The 19,185-nt window shown below is 32.5% G+C and overlaps 1 protein-coding gene across 1 annotated transcript; it reads left to right on the forward strand.

The window, feature by feature from the left end:
- The first annotated feature begins 469 nt into the window (after window positions 1–469).
- LOC113392714 (uncharacterized) lies at window positions 470–14,763 on the forward strand. Its single transcript, XM_026629259.2, has 7 exons — window positions 470–580; window positions 670–735; window positions 4,209–4,402; window positions 5,985–6,045; window positions 11,214–11,402; window positions 13,472–13,579; window positions 14,740–14,763. The coding sequence occupies exons 1-7, from the start codon at window positions 545–547 to the stop codon at window positions 14,761–14,763; spliced, it is 678 nt and encodes a 225-aa protein (XP_026485044.2). The 5' UTR covers window positions 470–544.
- Window positions 14,764–19,185: the final 4,422 nt, after the last annotated feature.

The raw sequence follows: 19,185 nt of genomic DNA on the forward strand, positions 1-19,185 counted from the left end.
GCAAGCGTGTCTGGGTAGGTACTACCCATCTATCATATCTACCGCGAAATAGTAATACTCGGTATTGTTGTGCCCGGTTTGACGGGTGAGTGAGCTAGTGGAACTACATACACGAGGGACACAACGTCTTAGTTCTCATAGTTAGTGGTGCGTCGGCGATGTAAGAATTGCTTAAAATTTCTTATAGTACCATTGCTTATGGGCAGTGGTAACTACTTACCGTCAGGTGGCCCGTTTCCCCGACCCGACATAAATAAACTGTAATGCATGTGGATGTAATTCTATGTACACAAAAACAGAACTAAACTACCTATTTTAACATTAATTAAAAAGGAGGGTACTTAGACTGAAAATTCCCATTAAATATATTTGATACATGATAAATGAAAATAAATTAAAATGCCTTTAATCCTCAAGTAAAGTCAGTACTTTTTAGTATTATTCAATGTAACGATCTTAGATTCAATTACAGTGAGTGATTCAGTGAGTTATGCAACGAAATTAATAATTTTAATTTTATAGTTAAACTTCAGGAAAGCGAAAAATGTATTTGAGATTATTTATATCGTTCATTTTCTGGGTATGTATTACGACTTATATGTGATTAATATAATTTAAGAGTTGTATATAAATCAATATTATATATGTATATATATTTACTTATTTCAGAGCAATGTGACATTAGCGGGAAATTTGTCGAAAAAAGATTTAAAATATCTTCTTGAAGTGTTGAGAGTAAGGATTTTGTTTATTAATAATATATAATTATATAGAATGCCGAGATGACCCAGTGGTTAGAACGCGTCCATTTTAACCGATTATTGCGGGTTGAATCCTAGATCAGCACCATTGAATTTTCATGTGCTTAATTTCTATTTATTATTCATCTCGTGCTTGGCAGTGAAATCCCTCACTGCACTGTTTCTAATTTCAGTGAAATTCTGCTAAATATGTCCACCAACCCGCATAGGAGTAGCGTAGCGGAGTAAATTCCAACCCTGCTCAAAGGATGAGGAGGCCTTAGGTCAGCGGTAGGATATTTACAGGCTTTATATAGGAACAAATACTTTTTGGAATTGATCGTGTGCCATTTTTGAAGAGAATTTAATAAAATTCTATACTGAATCGATGTATATCGCTTTACTGAACAAATATTTAGTTTCAGCATTGCACCCGTACAAAGCCGGGTCGGTTATTTGATAAACTAAAGCCGCACCTATATTTGCATTGTATGGCAGCCTTCCCTTCATATTAAATCCCTTGCACATACTTACAATTATGATGACGCGTCTGCATCGTTTTGAATATTTATGTTTAACGACGAATACTAAGCATAAAATAAAAATATTTTTTATTCAAGTAGGCTTTTACAAGCACTTTGAATCGTTATTTAAACGATTTTGTAAGTTCGGAATGTACATAGATTCTAATGTGTAGATCCGGCCAGAAACTCGGTAGTTACACTTTTCCAACATTCGATATATAAAGTTATGTAAATTAAATACTATTAAATGTACATAATATATCCTGTCTCAAAGTCAACAATTATTACCTCCACGCATTTATATTACGTATATAATCTTGTGTTGAATAATATGCCTTATTTATAAATGTTTTTTTAATGAATTATTGGAATTTATGAATTGCTAAAATTATAAATGACTTTCGTTATAAACGACTTGAGCTTTCGTTTTAAATGAAGGTATAATCTTCTTGACTACTCCAGTTGACTTACTATATGATTTTGAAATTACCAGAGTTTATAAACGTAATATCTGTAATCGCAGGCTAAGAAATTATTTTCACCTGATATTTATTTATTCATTCATTCATTAATTCATTCAGTAATTTAGTCTTTCTGTCTTTCAGACATACAGTCTTAAAATCTTTCAGTCTTTCCGTCCTTCAGTCCTTCAGTCCTTCAGTCTTTCAGTCTTTCAGTCATTTATTCATTTAGTCATTCAATCATTCCCTCGTTCACTCCTTCATTTATTTATTTATACCTACTTAATTGCACCGATACTTAAAACTAAATTTTATATATGGATTAAACAAAAAATGCAATAGGCGATATCTTAATAATTTCTTGTATGATTAAGCTTTTTTCTTTATAATAATTTACTTTTAATTTGTAAACACCGTGTGGTGTTGGCTGGAGGTTAGGAGGTTGGCTGGTGGAGTACGCATTGACCATTTAGTCCGCTTTTGTATATATGTGCAATAGATACACAATTAAGCTATTGAAACAGTAAGACAAAAAACAACTCTATATACTGTACAATACAGTTGATAATGATCTGTAAACTAAATGTATGGTTATAATGAATTCGCACTTGGATGTTAAGATTTGCCCGAATACTTACACAGACGTCGAGTTCGTGGATAATCAATGTGTCAAAAATCATTTTTTTTTTTCTTTTTTTTTTTTGCCGAGTTCATGGACCACTTGATAGTATATGGTCACCTACGCCCATAGACGCTGTTACAAGTATAAACCATTACTTACATAGCCAATGCACCATCAACCTTTGGAGCTAAGATGTTATATTTACTGTGCTTATAGTTTGACTGGCTCACTCAATCTCCAAGCCGGAACACAATGATTGCTCCCAAAATATATACGTTAAAACAATTTATTTTATTACCCACACTCACTCACACACTAACAAATACACGGACACTAAAATTTGAAAATTTAAAACGGGTACCATATTTTTGTTTTTAATGAAAATCATAAATTAAAGTCCTTTTTTATGAATAAAAGAAAACTATAACAGTTTCTGCAATAGTATTTCGAGGTAGTCTATAATTAATTCAACTTGGTTTATTTTATTTCATACTCTATACTTTGACTAATTATAGACAAACTCACGTCGCTGTAAGGGCGACTCACAAAGTGAATATCCGTGTATAGCGTACTAAATCCTTTTGTTGAGACGACTTGTTTGAAACTAGAAAATTCATTAACAGACTTAGAAATTCCAAACGGCGCGAGTGAGCGCAATGGTAGATATTTTAGAAGTTGCAAAGCTGAAACTAATGAACTAACTAGCATTGTAGTATTACAAACAACATTAAAGATAGCAATGTAGTATTATCGCTAAGTAAATGACTTCTGGTCCATAAAATAAAATCTTTCGCTGGCAGTTTTTCTGTACCTATACGACTTCAAGCCGAGTGCTTACTATTATTAAAGGCCAGAAATGCACCTGTAAGACTTACGGTGTTGCATACGTTCATGGACAGTGGTAATCACTTTCCATCACGTGCACCTAATGCACGTTTGTCAACTATAAAAAAAAAATCACCAGTTTCTCATTTTCCTTTTATATTTTTCGGTACTTCGGCACGAAATCAATCGTAGGTAATCGTGCATTAAGAGTGAAATGTAACTCTTCAAAAGTAACTGCCTGTAATTTTCCTGCTGCAGGACTGAGGCATCCTTCTTGGCAAGGCCTAAAGCTTAGCCTATTCCAATGTTGCTTCCAGACAATTTCTTTGGCCACCGAACTTGAGATTAATTATCAATATCATTTTAACCCTTAAAACTAAGAAGCATTTGCTTGAATTTTGTAACCGCTCTTTGGCTATGGTTCATAAACTTCTACTTGAAATAAATGTTAATAGTATATTATTATATGACAAAAACAACAAACATATTGGATAAGGCGCCAAATTCACCACGTGACTAAGAGTACCAAGAAGTACTGTCACATAACTTTAATAAAATTTAATACTAAGCATGGCATTGGGAGGATGGCATTGGATGATGGAAAGGGGTGCACGTCCCTGCCATGAAAGAAAGAAAACCGAACGATATAAAGAAATACATTTTCTATATATTTAAAGTTCAACTCTTCGAATAAAAACTTAAGCTAAATCTAGGTTACCGTCCTGATCCAAAACTGTGTTCACCCTCCTCTATCCTGCACGGGCAGCTCAGCAACGTGGCTTCCATTAATGTCTGTCGGATTGACATCAATGTCTAAATTTTTTATATGTACCTAAAACTCGATGATCTATAATAGATTATATTTTAGGACCTTATAGTGTAATATGATCCTGCCAGCGTCCATTACACTAAGTAAATTAATCTAATCCAATAACTAAAATATGAATTTTGAACATCGATCATCATTGAATATTCCAAATTCAAAATACATTGTAATCATTTGTTTAAAAAAATGTATTATATGTTCTACTTACAGAGACATAATAGGCTTCTTGATAATGATAAATTAGACGTACCTCAATCTATAGAACATCCACGAGCTGAACCCATAAAACCTGGGCATTCGTTACTACAACCAAACTTAGAAACGCTGAAATCAGCTGCTAAGTATCCTCAAAAAGACGTAAGTGGAACTGCTGTTTATGGAAATTTGAAGAATCTTGGAATATCGTAAGTCATTTTAATTTGTATAATTGTTATATATATATATAATTCGTGCTATAAGAAATTATTACAATTTCTTACAGCACGAATGTGACCTATGGAATGTGGTGACACCTTACCATCAGGTGCACGTCCACCTACCCATATCATAAAAAATATATAACTACTAATACAATACCGAACTAAGGGAGGCATGAGTGTGTTTATGTCGTGTGTGTGAGTCAACGCGCTCGCGGTGTCCTTTCTGATATATACTGCACGACATGACTTAGTTGGGCTCTGGAGCTCTGTACAGGCTCACGGGACATAACATCTTAGTTCCCACGGTTGGAGGCGCATTGGTGATGTAAGGAAGGGTAAGATTTTTTACGACGCCAAAGTCTATGGGCAATGATGCCACTCTGTGAACCATTTGCTCTTTCGCCTAATTATTTTATCTAAACAAAATTACGTCAAATATAGCAACTATTGGTGCTTTTATATTAAATTAATTATTTTTAATAAAAATATAAAACATACACCTGTTTTTTTATAAATAACGTTTTATAAAAATAATGACAGTTCCAGTATTATGTTTTGCAAAATCACTTTTGAAATTAAACAAGAAACCAAAATTAATTTGTACGCTTTGTTGGCACGAACGAAGATACAAATTACACTCGGCTACACGTCCGAACTACGCGAGGCACGCACACCGCGGAACCTTTGAGCGCGGTCAAAAAACCGACAGAGGCCGATATGTGCGGGTCGGGTCGAGGCACGCTTTGAGTCGAGGCACGTCTGCTTTGCGTGCCTCGGCCCCGAGCTGCCTCTGATTCGGACGCACTTTAACAATTTTTATTCTACCATTTTCTTTTTATTATTCTTAACACGAATCTGAAAAAACACCTCAGGAATGAAACGACGAGCCACTGGCTGTTGGAAATAATAAAAAGTATACTTAAATAGTAAAAAAATAATCCTACTGATTTTCTTTCGATATTTTAAGGTCTGCAGTTATATTTTTAAGCCGTTGGTTTAGATTATTAACAGTCAATATAAGTTTTATAAGCAACAATAACGTAATAATAGGAATATTACTAAATCCTTAAAACATGCGTTGCTGTTATGAGACAGGTTTGAACATCGAAATTGATGGTTATTGTAATAAATTAATATGGGCTAAAATAAATAAAAACATAGTTCCGATGTTAAAATAATTATATATACTAGTATTATTATTAAGATAACATACAGGAATGAAGTCTATCGTATATACTCCACGTATACTTACGTGAGTTGAGAGCGGCGACTGAGAGGGGCGTCGTCACGCGTTAGCTATCACGGCATACGAGTCGGTTCTACCCCCAGGGTGCGCCAATAGATGTTTTAAATCAAAAAAGAGTAACACTTCTATATTAAATTAATATTTTGATTAGAACTACGTCAATGTAATAGTTAATCTATAGAATATTATAGGCTCATTTGCACTACAGAAAATACACTTATAAGACTTAAAAGATATATATTTCAAAGTTACATAATATATTGTTATTATACTTAGGTATTATAATTACATATAATATATATGAGAAAATATTTTCCTTAGATATGGAAATTTGAAAGAGCGCGTGCTTTCTACTGGCTTCAGGAAGTCCAACGATTTACTGGTATGGTCTACTTTTAAGTGACATGTAGGTATATGTGAATGTCGTATATGTGGATGGTGTGGGCCACCTGATAATAAGTGGTCCCCACTGCCCTTAGACATTGATCTTGCAAGAAATATAAATCAGTCCTCATATAAATAATGAGCTACTAATCTTGAAAACGAAGATGTTATGGCCCTCCTGTCTGTTACGCTGGCTCACTATTTATTCCACATCAAAATATATTGACATATAAACTTACATTTTCTATATATACCTATATAAAAGCGAAACCACCTGACCACTCACATATTAACCACGAAATCTCAGAAACCAAAACAATTTGACAGGTAAGTTCCATATAGGGTGTAGAAATCCTTTAAGAACGGATGTTATGAGACTCCACCCCCAAAGGGGGTAAAACGGGGATTGGAAGTTTGTGTTTTATAAATGTCGCACGGGTAAAGCCGCAGGTTCAGCTGGTAACTTATAAACATAAGTAAGTAGTATTGCAATGTTCTGCCCCTTATCAAACAGAAATCAAATATTTTCTCATGCGTATATTTTATGTCCATATAAGTTTTTTTTTGTTACGATATTCTTTATGAACTCTGAACAGTCACTGTGATTTATAGGTAGCGTTGTTACGAGCGATACAAAATACCCAGCAAAATCACGATAAAAGGTTTGCTATCTAAGAACATCTTTTATTTACATTCTGACTTCGTTTTTGCACCAGTAGATCATTCAGTAAATGTATCTGGAATAAGGTGTAATCTTTTTCACTCTCGAACAATCTGAATGAAATTAATTTCGTTGCTGCGTAGACTTGGTGGTTGGGCTTTTTGCATGCCCGTCTGGGTAGGTACCACCCACTAATCAGATATTCGACCGCCAAACAACAGTTCTCAGTACTGTTGTGTTCCGGTTTGAAGGGTGAGTTAGCCAGTGTAACTACAGGCACAGGGGACATTGCATCTTGCGTGGTGGCGCATTGGCGATGTAAGGAATGGTTAATATTTCTTACAGCGCCGTTGTCTGTGGGCGGTGGTGACCGCTTACCCATCAGGTGGCCCATATGCATGTCCAAAGCCGACGAACACATTTTCACGTGAACAAAAATATTATTATGTTCTAAATGATTCACTCACGATTTTTCTGCGTTGAATATCATACTAATATTAAACTCGGGGGACACACGGTGTAAATACAGTCATCTCAATCTCGGAGACCAGCCAATTGACTTGAGATATGCTCGTGATGTTATGTAAGAATTCCGTATAACATGAACCTTTCTTACCTAACTGACTAATATTCAAAATCGTCACACGATAGCACATATTCTCTAAATAATTTTGTCCCATATTCGAATAAATATGTATCTTGAAACTGCAGTGGGATTTCGTTTGAGACTGCTATTTATGGTGCAATTTGGAATTGTCCTGCTACTGATCAGATAGAGCTGAGAGTGTAGATCACAGACGCTACAAGTGTCTCCATAAATATTTTTCAAGTACGGAAAGAAATGTACATTTATATTCATTTTTAGGCGTCCATCTGTGGTAAGTTTAAAAAAAACCTCTTAATTATTAATTAAGATTAAATTCGAGTCTCAAATTGGAAATAGCTTATAGAAATAGTTTTTATATTAGTATTAATTAAAATGAAATAGTCTTTTAGTAATTAAGATCATTTGTAATTAAGATCATTTACGTATTGTAAAATTTAATTTAATTTGGAGCTAGGACTTTGTGTAAGCCCGTCTGGCTAGTTACGATCCAGTCATTATATATTCAACTGCTGCAGTACTTAGGATTGTTGTGTTCCGGTTTGAAGGATGAGTGAGCCAATGTAATTACAGGCACAAAGAACATTGCATCTCAGTTCTCGAGGTTGGTGGCGATGTAAGCAAAGGTTAAAATTTACGGCACCAAAGTTTAGTAAAGTGGTGACCACTCACCATCAGGTGGATCATTTGCCAGTCAACCTGCCTATAATATAAAAAACAAGTTTGAGAATTTATATTTTCAGTTGGTTATTGAAATCGATCCAAGAAATTTCAAACGAGATGGCAAACTTCGGTAAGTTTATTAAAGCGTATTGGTTTTCATTTAATTTGATGAATTTGATTAAGCTATTAAATTATAAGAACTTTGCTTAATAAATATTTTGAAACAGACTTTTAGGGGATGAAGTGGTAAGTTGAAAATACTATACAAGTTAGATAAAGTAAAGGCTTTGTGTACCTCTTTAATTTAAATCTATTATTACATACAAAATACTTCTAAATAATATTAATTATCAGAAAATATTTACAACATTTTTTTTTTAATTAAAACCTCTATCCTTGTTTTGCGTAACTCAATGTAACATGTACATAAGACTCATTTACTTACTTACTACCCAATAAAAGTATGAGGATTTTAAGTTCGATTTTTTTATCATATTATTTAACTATAGGCATCGGAGATGGACAACAATGCCAGTGAAATACTAGATGAGTAAGTATCATAATAATTAGTACTTTGATATTAAGAAGACAAAAAACATCACTTCGTGGTAGACATCCAGGTCAATAAAGGATTTGCCAAATCAAAATATAGGTACTTTATTCAAGTAGGCTGTTACAAGCACTTTCGAATCGTCATTTAACAAATTATATATAGTGAAGCTACCACCGGTTCGGAATGCAGATTCTACCGAAAAGAATCGGCAAGAAATTTGTTGAATAATCTTTACCAATGTATTTTTAAATACAAATTATTTTAATTTATGAAACGGTAAAGTTAGAAACTTGCCCCAAGAAGGATTTACATATTAGATTGCGGAGTCAAAAACATGGCGTATTAGCTTATCCTTACGTCTCGTCCACATACAATGATTATCACTGATTCTATGAAAGTGATCAATGTTACTGTTAATATACATAAAATTGTTGTAAATCAATTTTTTCATATGTATACTTCATTTTTCATATATTACAAATTCAAAAACAAAATCGGCCTGTTGTTATGAATATATCATATACCAAAATTATAGCCAGAGTCAGAGAGAGAGGATAATGTAAGATTTCAAACGATATGCCGGGGGGGGGGGGTTATCCTACATCTAAATTTAATCAGGTATTTTTATTTCTCAATGATAGTCGCCATAGATGTTGGTGACGTAAGCAATTTTAAGCATTCTTAACATCACGATAAACCAACCTTTAGAACTAATATGTTATGTCCCTATTGCCGTTACACTCGCTCACTCACCTTTTAAGCCAGAATATAATATATGATGACTACGTTGTATCTAACTAGATGCCCAAATGCTCTTGCACCAAACTAACTTCATAATTTTATTAAATTAATAACATTTTATCAAGAATCATAAGTGTTTCAAAATTATTATGGATAACTTTTTTAAGTGATATCTAAAAGTCATGAATTCACACAATATATGTCTTGGAAATTTTTGGATCCCCTTTAAAGATTCTACTTAAAGTCAGTTAAACTACCCTATTTAAAGAGTGAATGCTATTTTAAAAAGATTCTTAAAATTATATCCTTAAAATAATGTTCTTAACGAAACCGGCTCTATGATATGTTTTTTTGTTTTAGTTCCGATTCTGGTGACATGGCCGTGAGTTAATTACTGTTAATATTAACCGTATTTTAAAAAACGAAGTTATCAGTTCGGTTGTATATTATTATGTCTATTTAATCAAAACTTCGTTATTCATGAACCGATTGGGAATTTTGGTTTTGTTCCCGTTTACCGTTGCAATAAAACAATTGTAATAAAACCTGAAACGACGAAACTTCCGATTCAGAACGAATTACCGGAATTAATAATAAGTAATCATCGCATTTATAAATAACTAGATATCGGTCCCGACGATATACAACATATATATACAATGATGAATATTATATAAGAAAAAGTTTATTTTTTTGGGCCAGGACCTCCGCTGGCCTACGCAGAAATACCAGTAATAAGTTTAGGAACGCATACAGAACGAATATACAATAATTTTACTCTAATTACAAAAATAATTGTAATTAGAGAAAAACGTATTCTTGGTGTATTTAATACATAGGAGTATTTAATTTAATTATTAACCATTTCTAAATATTCTCATTATCATTATTTAATTTGATACATTTTAAAGATGAAAAAAGAAATATTATGAGCAGGAGATGAGGAGGAGAAGTACTATGAGAACTCATATTAACTTACCATGATGACAAATTTTGACGTTGTTGTTAGGGGGTTTCGATTCGATGGTTTTTAAATATATATTTGGTTAAATATACAGAAGTATCGTTAAACATTTTTGCGTTTCAACGCGTTCTTCTATTATTCATTCTGTTTCGTTGTAATTCAGTACAGGTGTTGTTGGATTTTGCCTAAAGGTTTCTGGCAAAGTACCAACCTTCTACGTAAATGATAGAGAAAAATGATAACAAAAGATCAATCATGTAATCATTTTAAATATGTCGATCTTCCTTAATCAATTACTCCTGTGTATATGTCGATACCACTCGATAAATATAAAATACAAAATAATTCATTTGACCACTGACCATTTATACTTTGGAAAAAATGGACATAAACTAATATTACTTCGTACTATTACTTGTTTATCTGTATGTAAAGGCTCATGCTTTGCTTAACATTATAAAGATCATAAATAATTTAGGGAAAAGTACTCCTAGCCGTGTATCCGATTAGATATAACATCGGTAAATATTGTAACGTTGGTCTTTTACATAAACAGATGCCCTAACACCAATTTCCACGTTTACGTGTAATGTAACTTAAAAAATTACAAACTTTCAATTGAACCTTTCGTAAGTACTTAAATAACTGACCTTAATTCATAAATGTCGTCACCATATTTTAAATATTGAAAAAAGATTGGGTGACGTATTTACAAAAACTTTTTATTCAAAAATATAAACCTAAATACTGATTTCCATATTTCACATCAGAAATGACGAATTTCCATGTGAACTTTCTTCGTGATTAATTTTGAAAAATCGTGTAAGTTTTAAGAAGGATTTTTTGTGCAAAGTTTCATATCGTTAGAGCCATTGGTTTAGGCCGCACTGCCTAAACCAATGTGTATGTATATCAATCATTTTTATCTTCGTATTACGCTGAACGAGGCGAGTCGCTATTACACAATAAATTCAAATTAGGAAATGCAGACAAGGAGGAAACATCGCAAGAAAAAGAAAAAGAGCAAATTCAGAAATCGTAACGGAGGCGACTCGAGTTCCAGCGATAGCTCTTCCTCATCCAGATCTTCAGACTTCGAAAGGAATCCAGGCAATCCGTATACAGTCCACAAGGATAAATACCAACATAACTGGCTTTGGAATCATTTTGTAAGTATTTAGGAAATTATCGCTTTGTTCATTAAATAGTTGGACTTCCTTTTTATAAAATACTAGACGTAAAACCGATGCATTTTCCCATCGGTGTAATTATACCCATCGATTTTTAAGAGATTATTTTGACCTCTTCTTTTATTAAAATGATGACCTCGCGAACCTAATATCAAAACAAATCTTATCTAAAGAGATGTATTTTCAAAATCATTGTTTGGTTTTTTCCCTCATAAACAGAAGCATAATGACAAATTTCCATATTTCAAACATTGAGAAAAGGCGATATCCTATATAAACATTCATTCTCAATTTTATCCTCTTATTATTCAGAAATACCGTAAGAACAGCTATATTGTTTTTATGTAGTAGGTATGCGGATGGGCATTTGGACCACCTGATGATAATAGTCACTATTGCCCATACACATTGGCACTATAAGAAATAATAATCATCTCTAACATAACTCCAATGCGCCACCAACTTTGGGAGTGAAGATGTTATGCCCCTTTTTTCTGCAATTACATTGGCTCTTCAAACTAGAACACAACAATCCTATCCTGTTATTTCGCGGTAGAATATCTGATAAATGGGTGGTACCTACCCAGATATCTTTGCACAAGGCCCACCAAGCGTAGAGAATATCATCATAAACAAAAGCCTGAACAGAGGTTCAATATTTCGAGATTCAAAAATAATGAATTTTTTGTAAAATATAAATTGATTTTCCAGGCCAAATTTCTTCCCCTATTTAAAACCCAATCAACAAAACATCCCAAAATTTCAAAGACGATGTAATAGCTTTTTTTTAATAATAAGCAGAAACAAAACTAAAACGTAACTTTCAAAAATGGTAACTTAAAATAACTTCAATACAAACTTTTATCACAATTTTTCATCACACTATTGGTCGATGAACTTTCAAAAACGCAGTATCGTCTTTAACTCATAAGCAGACCCAAAAACACCGGTTTCCATATTTTTCAAAAGTGATTAATTTCCATACTAACTTACATCCTAAATTTCACCTTCCTTAGTAATAAATGTTCAAAACAATTTTAAACAATTTTCTCTAAGTTATTCACGTAAGCCGAAAAACCGGTTTCCAAGACTACACAATCATTGTATATATCGTAACGAGGGTTATTTCCAAAGCGGAGAATTATAATTTGAAAAAAAAAAAAAAATTAAAGAGATAAGTAAATAAATAATAATAATAAATATTGGACAACATCACATACATTACTCTGATCCCAATGTAAGTAGCTAAAGCGCTTGTGTTATGGAAATCAGAAGTAACGACGGTACCACAAACACCCAGACCCAAGACAACATAGAAAAGTAATAAACTTTTTCTACATCGACTCGACCGGGAATCGAACCCGGGACCTCGGAGTGGCGTACCCATGAAAACCGGTGTACACACTACTCGACCACAGATGATATTTATGTTTGAATACGTTTTTGGGCATGTGGCTATCGTGGCTGGCGTGAATATGCCGTTTTGAGCGATCCTATTTCACACACTTTGTCCAGTAAATCAAGCATAAGTTTACAGTATAAATTTCTGTATGTATAATATTTATGTAGGTATATATGATTTCTATGACGTGTTTTGTTATTTTCATTTTGCACACACTAATGACCATCGTGTGCATTTGAATTTGGCCGGTACAGAATGCGCTACTTTAACGCCCACCTTTTATTCAATTTCACTTTGTTTTAATTTAAGTATGTAATAAAGTTTATTTGAGACAAACAGGTCAGAACCTCTTTGTCATTTGTTTTTCAACCGCTCCTTTTTTTTCGTTCAGATGTTTAAGAACTTTAGCGTTTTTTAAAAAAAAAAAAACAAAACGTTCGAATTTTGAATACTTGGAGAGGTTATCAATTCTGGTGCATATATTTCTTGTTATGTTTATTACCTCAGAACCAATTTAGACTGTTCTTTTTTTGTATGGTCCCATTTAATTTTGGAGAAAAACATTGAATTCTATTTATTATTAAATTAAATTTATATTAATTTTTTTATTATAAAATAACTTTACTTTAACATTATTTCCTTATAGATGGACGGCGATCATATGAACGTGAATCCTTATGCACCGCAATTTAGCAGTTCTGGTCCTTCAGGAGCTGCATTATTTTTTGGTCGGAAATGGTGGTACTATAATCAGGTGAGCTGAGCTCTTCGTTTTTTTTTTTTAAATAAGTAGAACCTAATATATCGATTTCCTTTTATTAAATATTCATTGGAAATTCGGTAATATTTTTATCACACTGGAGAGATAAAAATTTCAATTTCAGTAATCATCTCAGTTTCACGCAAATCCTTACTAATATTATAAAGGAGAAAGTTTGCATGTATTGATGTTTGTTATTCTTTCACGCAAAAATTACTGAATGGATTTCAATTAAACTTTAAATGAATATAGCTTATACATCAGAATAACTGTAATTAAAGATATTGATAGATATTATGTGAATAAAGTCTAACAAACAATTCCTAAAACGCAAGCAAAGATGCGGGCGAAAACTAGTCACTAATGAGCATAATTGTATTTATAATGGACAGAGTGATCGTATAATTTTATGACAAACATCGACAATTACTTATAAAACTAGATACTCGCCCCGACTTTGTAGATGTATTATCAAAATTAAACTTGTTAATGGGGCTTTGGGCGAGCCCAATTAACAAGTTTAATTAGCTATCCTAATAGCAAAAAGCATACTAAAGGTGGAGTGATCAGTGTTATTTCGGGCACGACGGACATATATATAACTATATAGAAGATAACTTCTTAGTTCTCAAGGTTCGTGGCGCACAGGCGATGTAAAAAAGTATTTAATATTTTCGGGGGGCCGTAGAAATACAGAAGAAATCTGACTAAGAATCTGACTTCTCGTATGAAGTTAGATTTAAGTTTATGTCTGTAAACCTGAGTTTATATTAATATTATATTAACTAGCTGTGCCCGCGACTTCGTGCCCGATTGAATTTGACAAAAAAGTTATTGTTATAGCCTAAGTTATTCCTTATTTCATCAGCTTTCTTCTAGTGAAAGTCCCATCAAAATCGGTCCAACCGTTCCAGAGATTAGCCGGATCAAATAGACAGACAGAGAAAATCGAAAAAAAAATATTTTGGGCTATGTACCGTGTATACATAGAGATGCATTTAGTAAAATTCGGTTATTTTAATATAACAAACAGACACTCCAATTTTATTATATGTATAGATAGCAATAATTATTTGGAATTCTAATTGAATTATATTCATAATTTCATTTCATGAAAAAACAATTCATTATCATGAATGTTTATTATTTTTCAGGACGACTACAAACCATTAAAATAAATAAAAATTATTAAAATACATTTTAATTTGTTTTATTGTTCTTTCTTGTAAAAGTAAATTTCATTAGCTAAATAATAATACTTTTAACGCAATATTAAAAGTAACATAAATCAACTAGTAATAACGTCCGTTTTTTAATATGAATGATATCATCCTAATTTTTACGATTATCAATATTTTAATTATTTTTCTTTCGTTCTTTTTTTTCTAATAAAATCTTGTTAATACTATATTTAATAACTATTTTCTTTAAGTATTTGTAATAAGTATACGTTTTTCTATTCTTATGTTACAATACATCGACTATAATTATCTGTGTTTCGTTTCATTTATATAAGTTATTCATCGATGATATACAACATCTTAATAACGTCATCAAGCATTTGATGAAGAAGAATTCGCAATCATTAATAATAATAATATTACGAAAAAATATTTTTAATATTATTGACAGCATCGACATTGCTCTTGAGCTAACTGGAATTAATGGCGAAAGGGTTTTCACAAAGCTCTTCCATTAGTAAAAAAATCCTCTTACATCAATAGGTCCCTTTGAAAAACCCTGTAAATGAACGGTAAAGAACTCTCCTTTTGAGAGGAAAATTTGGGTCTTTTACCCCAATCTGCTCCGACACGAGTTGATGCATAATATGTTGATTTGGTTAACGACGTCCGTCACCGCGGAGCACTCGATGATTTGTAAATATTTATATTATTTTAAGTGCGAATAAACTCAACTGAGTTGTGACAGTGTGACAATGACAAAAACAAATGTGTTTCTAGGTATAAAGAACTTTATTTCTCATAAGAATTTACCATTCACTTAAATTTAGATACAATGAATATATCTATACATGTGCAAGAAAACAGTCTCAAACTCCAGGCTTAAACCCGTTATCTATGGTTTATATTCGCTCCACAATTCTATAGATAATTTCCTCTTAAACTGTATCTTTGAAAACAATATTAACATTTTAACGATGCTTAGTACAAAAATAATCTGCCTGTTGTTTACGCTGCAAACAAAGTGCGACAACCTTAGTAATCTTCTTTGAGCGTTAATTAAATGTAAAATCAAAAGGTCATTGAAATAACCTTTAACTTTGAATTTCACCAAAAACATTAATTACGCTATTTTAATGGTATTTTATGCAAAATTAAAGGTCACTCGGATTTATGTCTAAAGTTGAATCTTTTAATCCTTATACCAATTGAATTGAATCATAAATTATTGCCACGTAATATTCATCTTTCGAATTCTTGGACCACGTTTTATTTTAAAACATTGAAAAAGGGCATTTTGGAAACGAATACGTAAATCAATATTTTGCAAGAATGCTACATCGTGGGGGATAAAACACAAGACACACTTCTTTTCAGTGAGCAATTCCACTGATCAGGTGTTTCACCAACTTTTTGTAACAACGTACCAACGAGTCCCCAAAATAATTATTAAAAATAAAACTGTTAAATTACCTCTCTCAATTAGATAACAATAAAATGAACTTAATTTGTATACAACGATTTATTGCTTCACATTTATTTCATAAACGTATAAGATAATCAAAAGATTTCATCCGTCGTAAGTGTTTCTAGAGCCAGCATGACTAATGGATCCTTTTACAAATAAAATTGGACTTACAACTATGCTTTGTATGTGTTAAAGCACAAACTCTTTTTAAAGAACATCTATTGCTTTGAAATCCATTTTCCTAGCGACAAAACTTTGAAAAGAATCAGTCCCGACAACATTGAGAACAGGTCCCGTAAAGATCTTGTCAGAATCACTAAAATAAAATTATATTTCTACCTTTAAAATATTTACATAACAAAACATTATTTATCATTCGCTTGCCCTGATTCCACTGAATAGGGGTTAGAAAAGTTTATACACTTCGGTCTAGTCACCTAGTAGCTAGCCACGAGGCGGTTCTTGAGATCCTAGGTTCAAGACCGAGGTCAGGCCGATTGTGAGTTACTGGGCCGCTTAAAATTTTATAAAAACTCAAAATCTAGAAATTAACATTGTTTATCATTGTTTTACATGACATATAAGGTCGTAAAGCCTTTGGTCCTGCACTTTAACTCTCCTCGGTTGAATGTCCGCCTTGGCCGAAACCGAACAGAAGGTCATCAAGAAGGTCAAGGTGATGATGATTCATCACTGAAAGTAAAACACAACAGAGTTTGGAGCTGGTCGACGCTTGGTGTCAATACTACAGGTGTTACTATAGGTGGTAAAACTAAATAAAAATACATATATTATCTAAATTGCTAAAGGGCGGTTTCCGGTCGTATTTGACTACCGTCCAATCGGATTACAGGGGCGAGAAAATAGAATGTGAACTGGAAGATATCATAGTCCGCAAGTGTTAACGTTAGAAACGATAAGTCGTCTTAGATCTAACGAAAATATTAAAAAATTAAATAAAAATAAAATTGATTTTATTTTCCACTCGATTGATTGATTTTCAAACAGCTCAATGAGTTTTTCATGAACACGTCGTCCCTTATACATATTAATGTCGATACTAATACACACATACACAAAACTAAACTAAACACGAAATTATTGAATTATAGATTATAAATATCATTTCACAGTGTTACAAGTTTTCTAAATTGAATTGGTGTAACTGTCAAGTTTATCTAAAACTATCGGACCGTCCCGGCTTTACCTTTACCTTTTAATTATATATTTTCTTGTTTAATTTTTTTATTTTCTTAAACAGCAAACGCAGTACCGCATTATCCATTTATACTGATAATCCGAATTTATTCAAAATTTTTTTTATTGAAGTAACGTATTTATTAAGGGAGAGAGTTTTTTTTTTCTATTTCTATGACTATTAAATTCGTAATATCTATTGAATGGAATAGCCGATTTGAACAATTCAAAATGTAATGTATATAAATTGAAACAGTCTTGAAAACAAAATGATTTATTTGGATAAGGATTTAAACAGAGGTATGAATGACATGGTCTAATTTTGGTCGGTATTTCTATGAATTTTATTGGTTATTTTAAGTTTTAAGTTATTTATCTAAGGTTATTGTGACATAACGATGATTAATTGGACATATGGTATTACAAAGTTGTCTGTAGTTTTTGACATGTTGTTTAATATTGGAGAACATACTTTTGTTCTATCATCAATAGTTTCCGCAGCGCATGCGACGAAAGACGTTTTAGCGCACTTTTTTTAACCGGCTTCAAAAAAAGGAGGAGGTCCTCAATTCGACTGTAATTTTTTTTCACAACTCAGAACTTTCGACTGAGTGAACCGATTTTGATGATTTTTTTTTATTTGAATGCTAGTACTTCCCATTTCAATTTCGATTTTAGTTCTGATAATGGTATCCATAAGAAAACCATATAAGTCTTAAGTATGTGCGCCATAAATGAACGAATAACTCAATATCACGCCAACCAATTTTGATGATTCTTTATTTAATGGACAGGATGATATACTGCAAAGGTTCTTGAGTTTGATGAAAGTTTGGTTAGGTTCTGAGTATGGGATCCATGAAAAAGTAACGGAACTCTTCAATTCTGAGGAGAAAATTAGCGATACAGGCCGAATCTGTTATAGGTTATATGGATATTTGAGTCACTTTCCGTAACGTGGTTATAGTCAAGTAATTGTAATAGTCGAATATGATAATCAATGGAACTCCTTAATGGCTTATAGCAAGGTTGCGATATTTGGCAGAACTTCTTACTGTCTGTAATCCAGTTTTAATGTGCTGCATTGCAACATGATGTGTGACCTTATGATGTACGATATTATGTGGTACCTTCACTGTCGTCTGTCTTCTTAATCATTTGTTTTCGTCCAAATCTGATAAATCTATGCCTTCCAAACTTTTGACACGACATAATATATTAATAAATGCTCTTTTGCAAAGTTTTTTTACTAAGGTCGATGACAGCTCTTTCGAGGGTGGTACCTTATAATTTATGGACTGTAACTGACCAGCTCAATAATCAAGCCGAGACATTGACTATGTTTTTTGATATTTTCCTTATTCAATTTTTTTTCCATGTAAAGTCGCATTTCCGAAAGTATATTTTTTCGCTTTTCACAAGTGTCTTTTGAAATTGTGCTCGAGGTAGTTTTACTCTGTTGAGATAGATGTTCCTCCCTGACTTCGTTTACTTCATGTTAATAGAAAAATACGCAATGATTTTTCCTCTTTTTTATTTTGAAATAGTTTTTTGCTTGAAGTCAATTTTTTTGTTAAAATTTTTGTTTATTACACCTTGGGTTACGTTACTAAAGTTTAGTAAGGGATCCTTCCTAAAAAGTAAGTAATCTTTTCTAGCAATAAATATAGCCTATGTTACTCAAGGTTAATGTAGCTTTCCAATGGTGAGATAATTTTTATAATCGGCACTCATTATTTATTACAAACACACAC

This window comes from Vanessa tameamea, chromosome 5 (genome assembly GCF_037043105.1).
Source record: "Vanessa tameamea isolate UH-Manoa-2023 chromosome 5, ilVanTame1 primary haplotype, whole genome shotgun sequence".
Classification (NCBI taxonomy): Eukaryota; Metazoa; Arthropoda; class Insecta; order Lepidoptera; family Nymphalidae; genus Vanessa; species Vanessa tameamea.

Coding starts and splice junctions, on each gene's coding strand:
- LOC113392714 (XM_026629259.2), top strand. CDS start 545: ATGTATTTGAGATTATTTATATCGTTCATTTTCTGG. Junction 736..4,208: donor ATCTTCTTGAAGTGTTGAGA/GTAAGGATTTTG, acceptor TTCTACTTACAG/AGACATAATAGGCTTCTTGA. Junction 6,046..11,213: donor GGAAGTCCAACGATTTACTG/GTATGGTCTACT, acceptor AATTCAAATTAG/GAAATGCAGACAAGGAGGAA.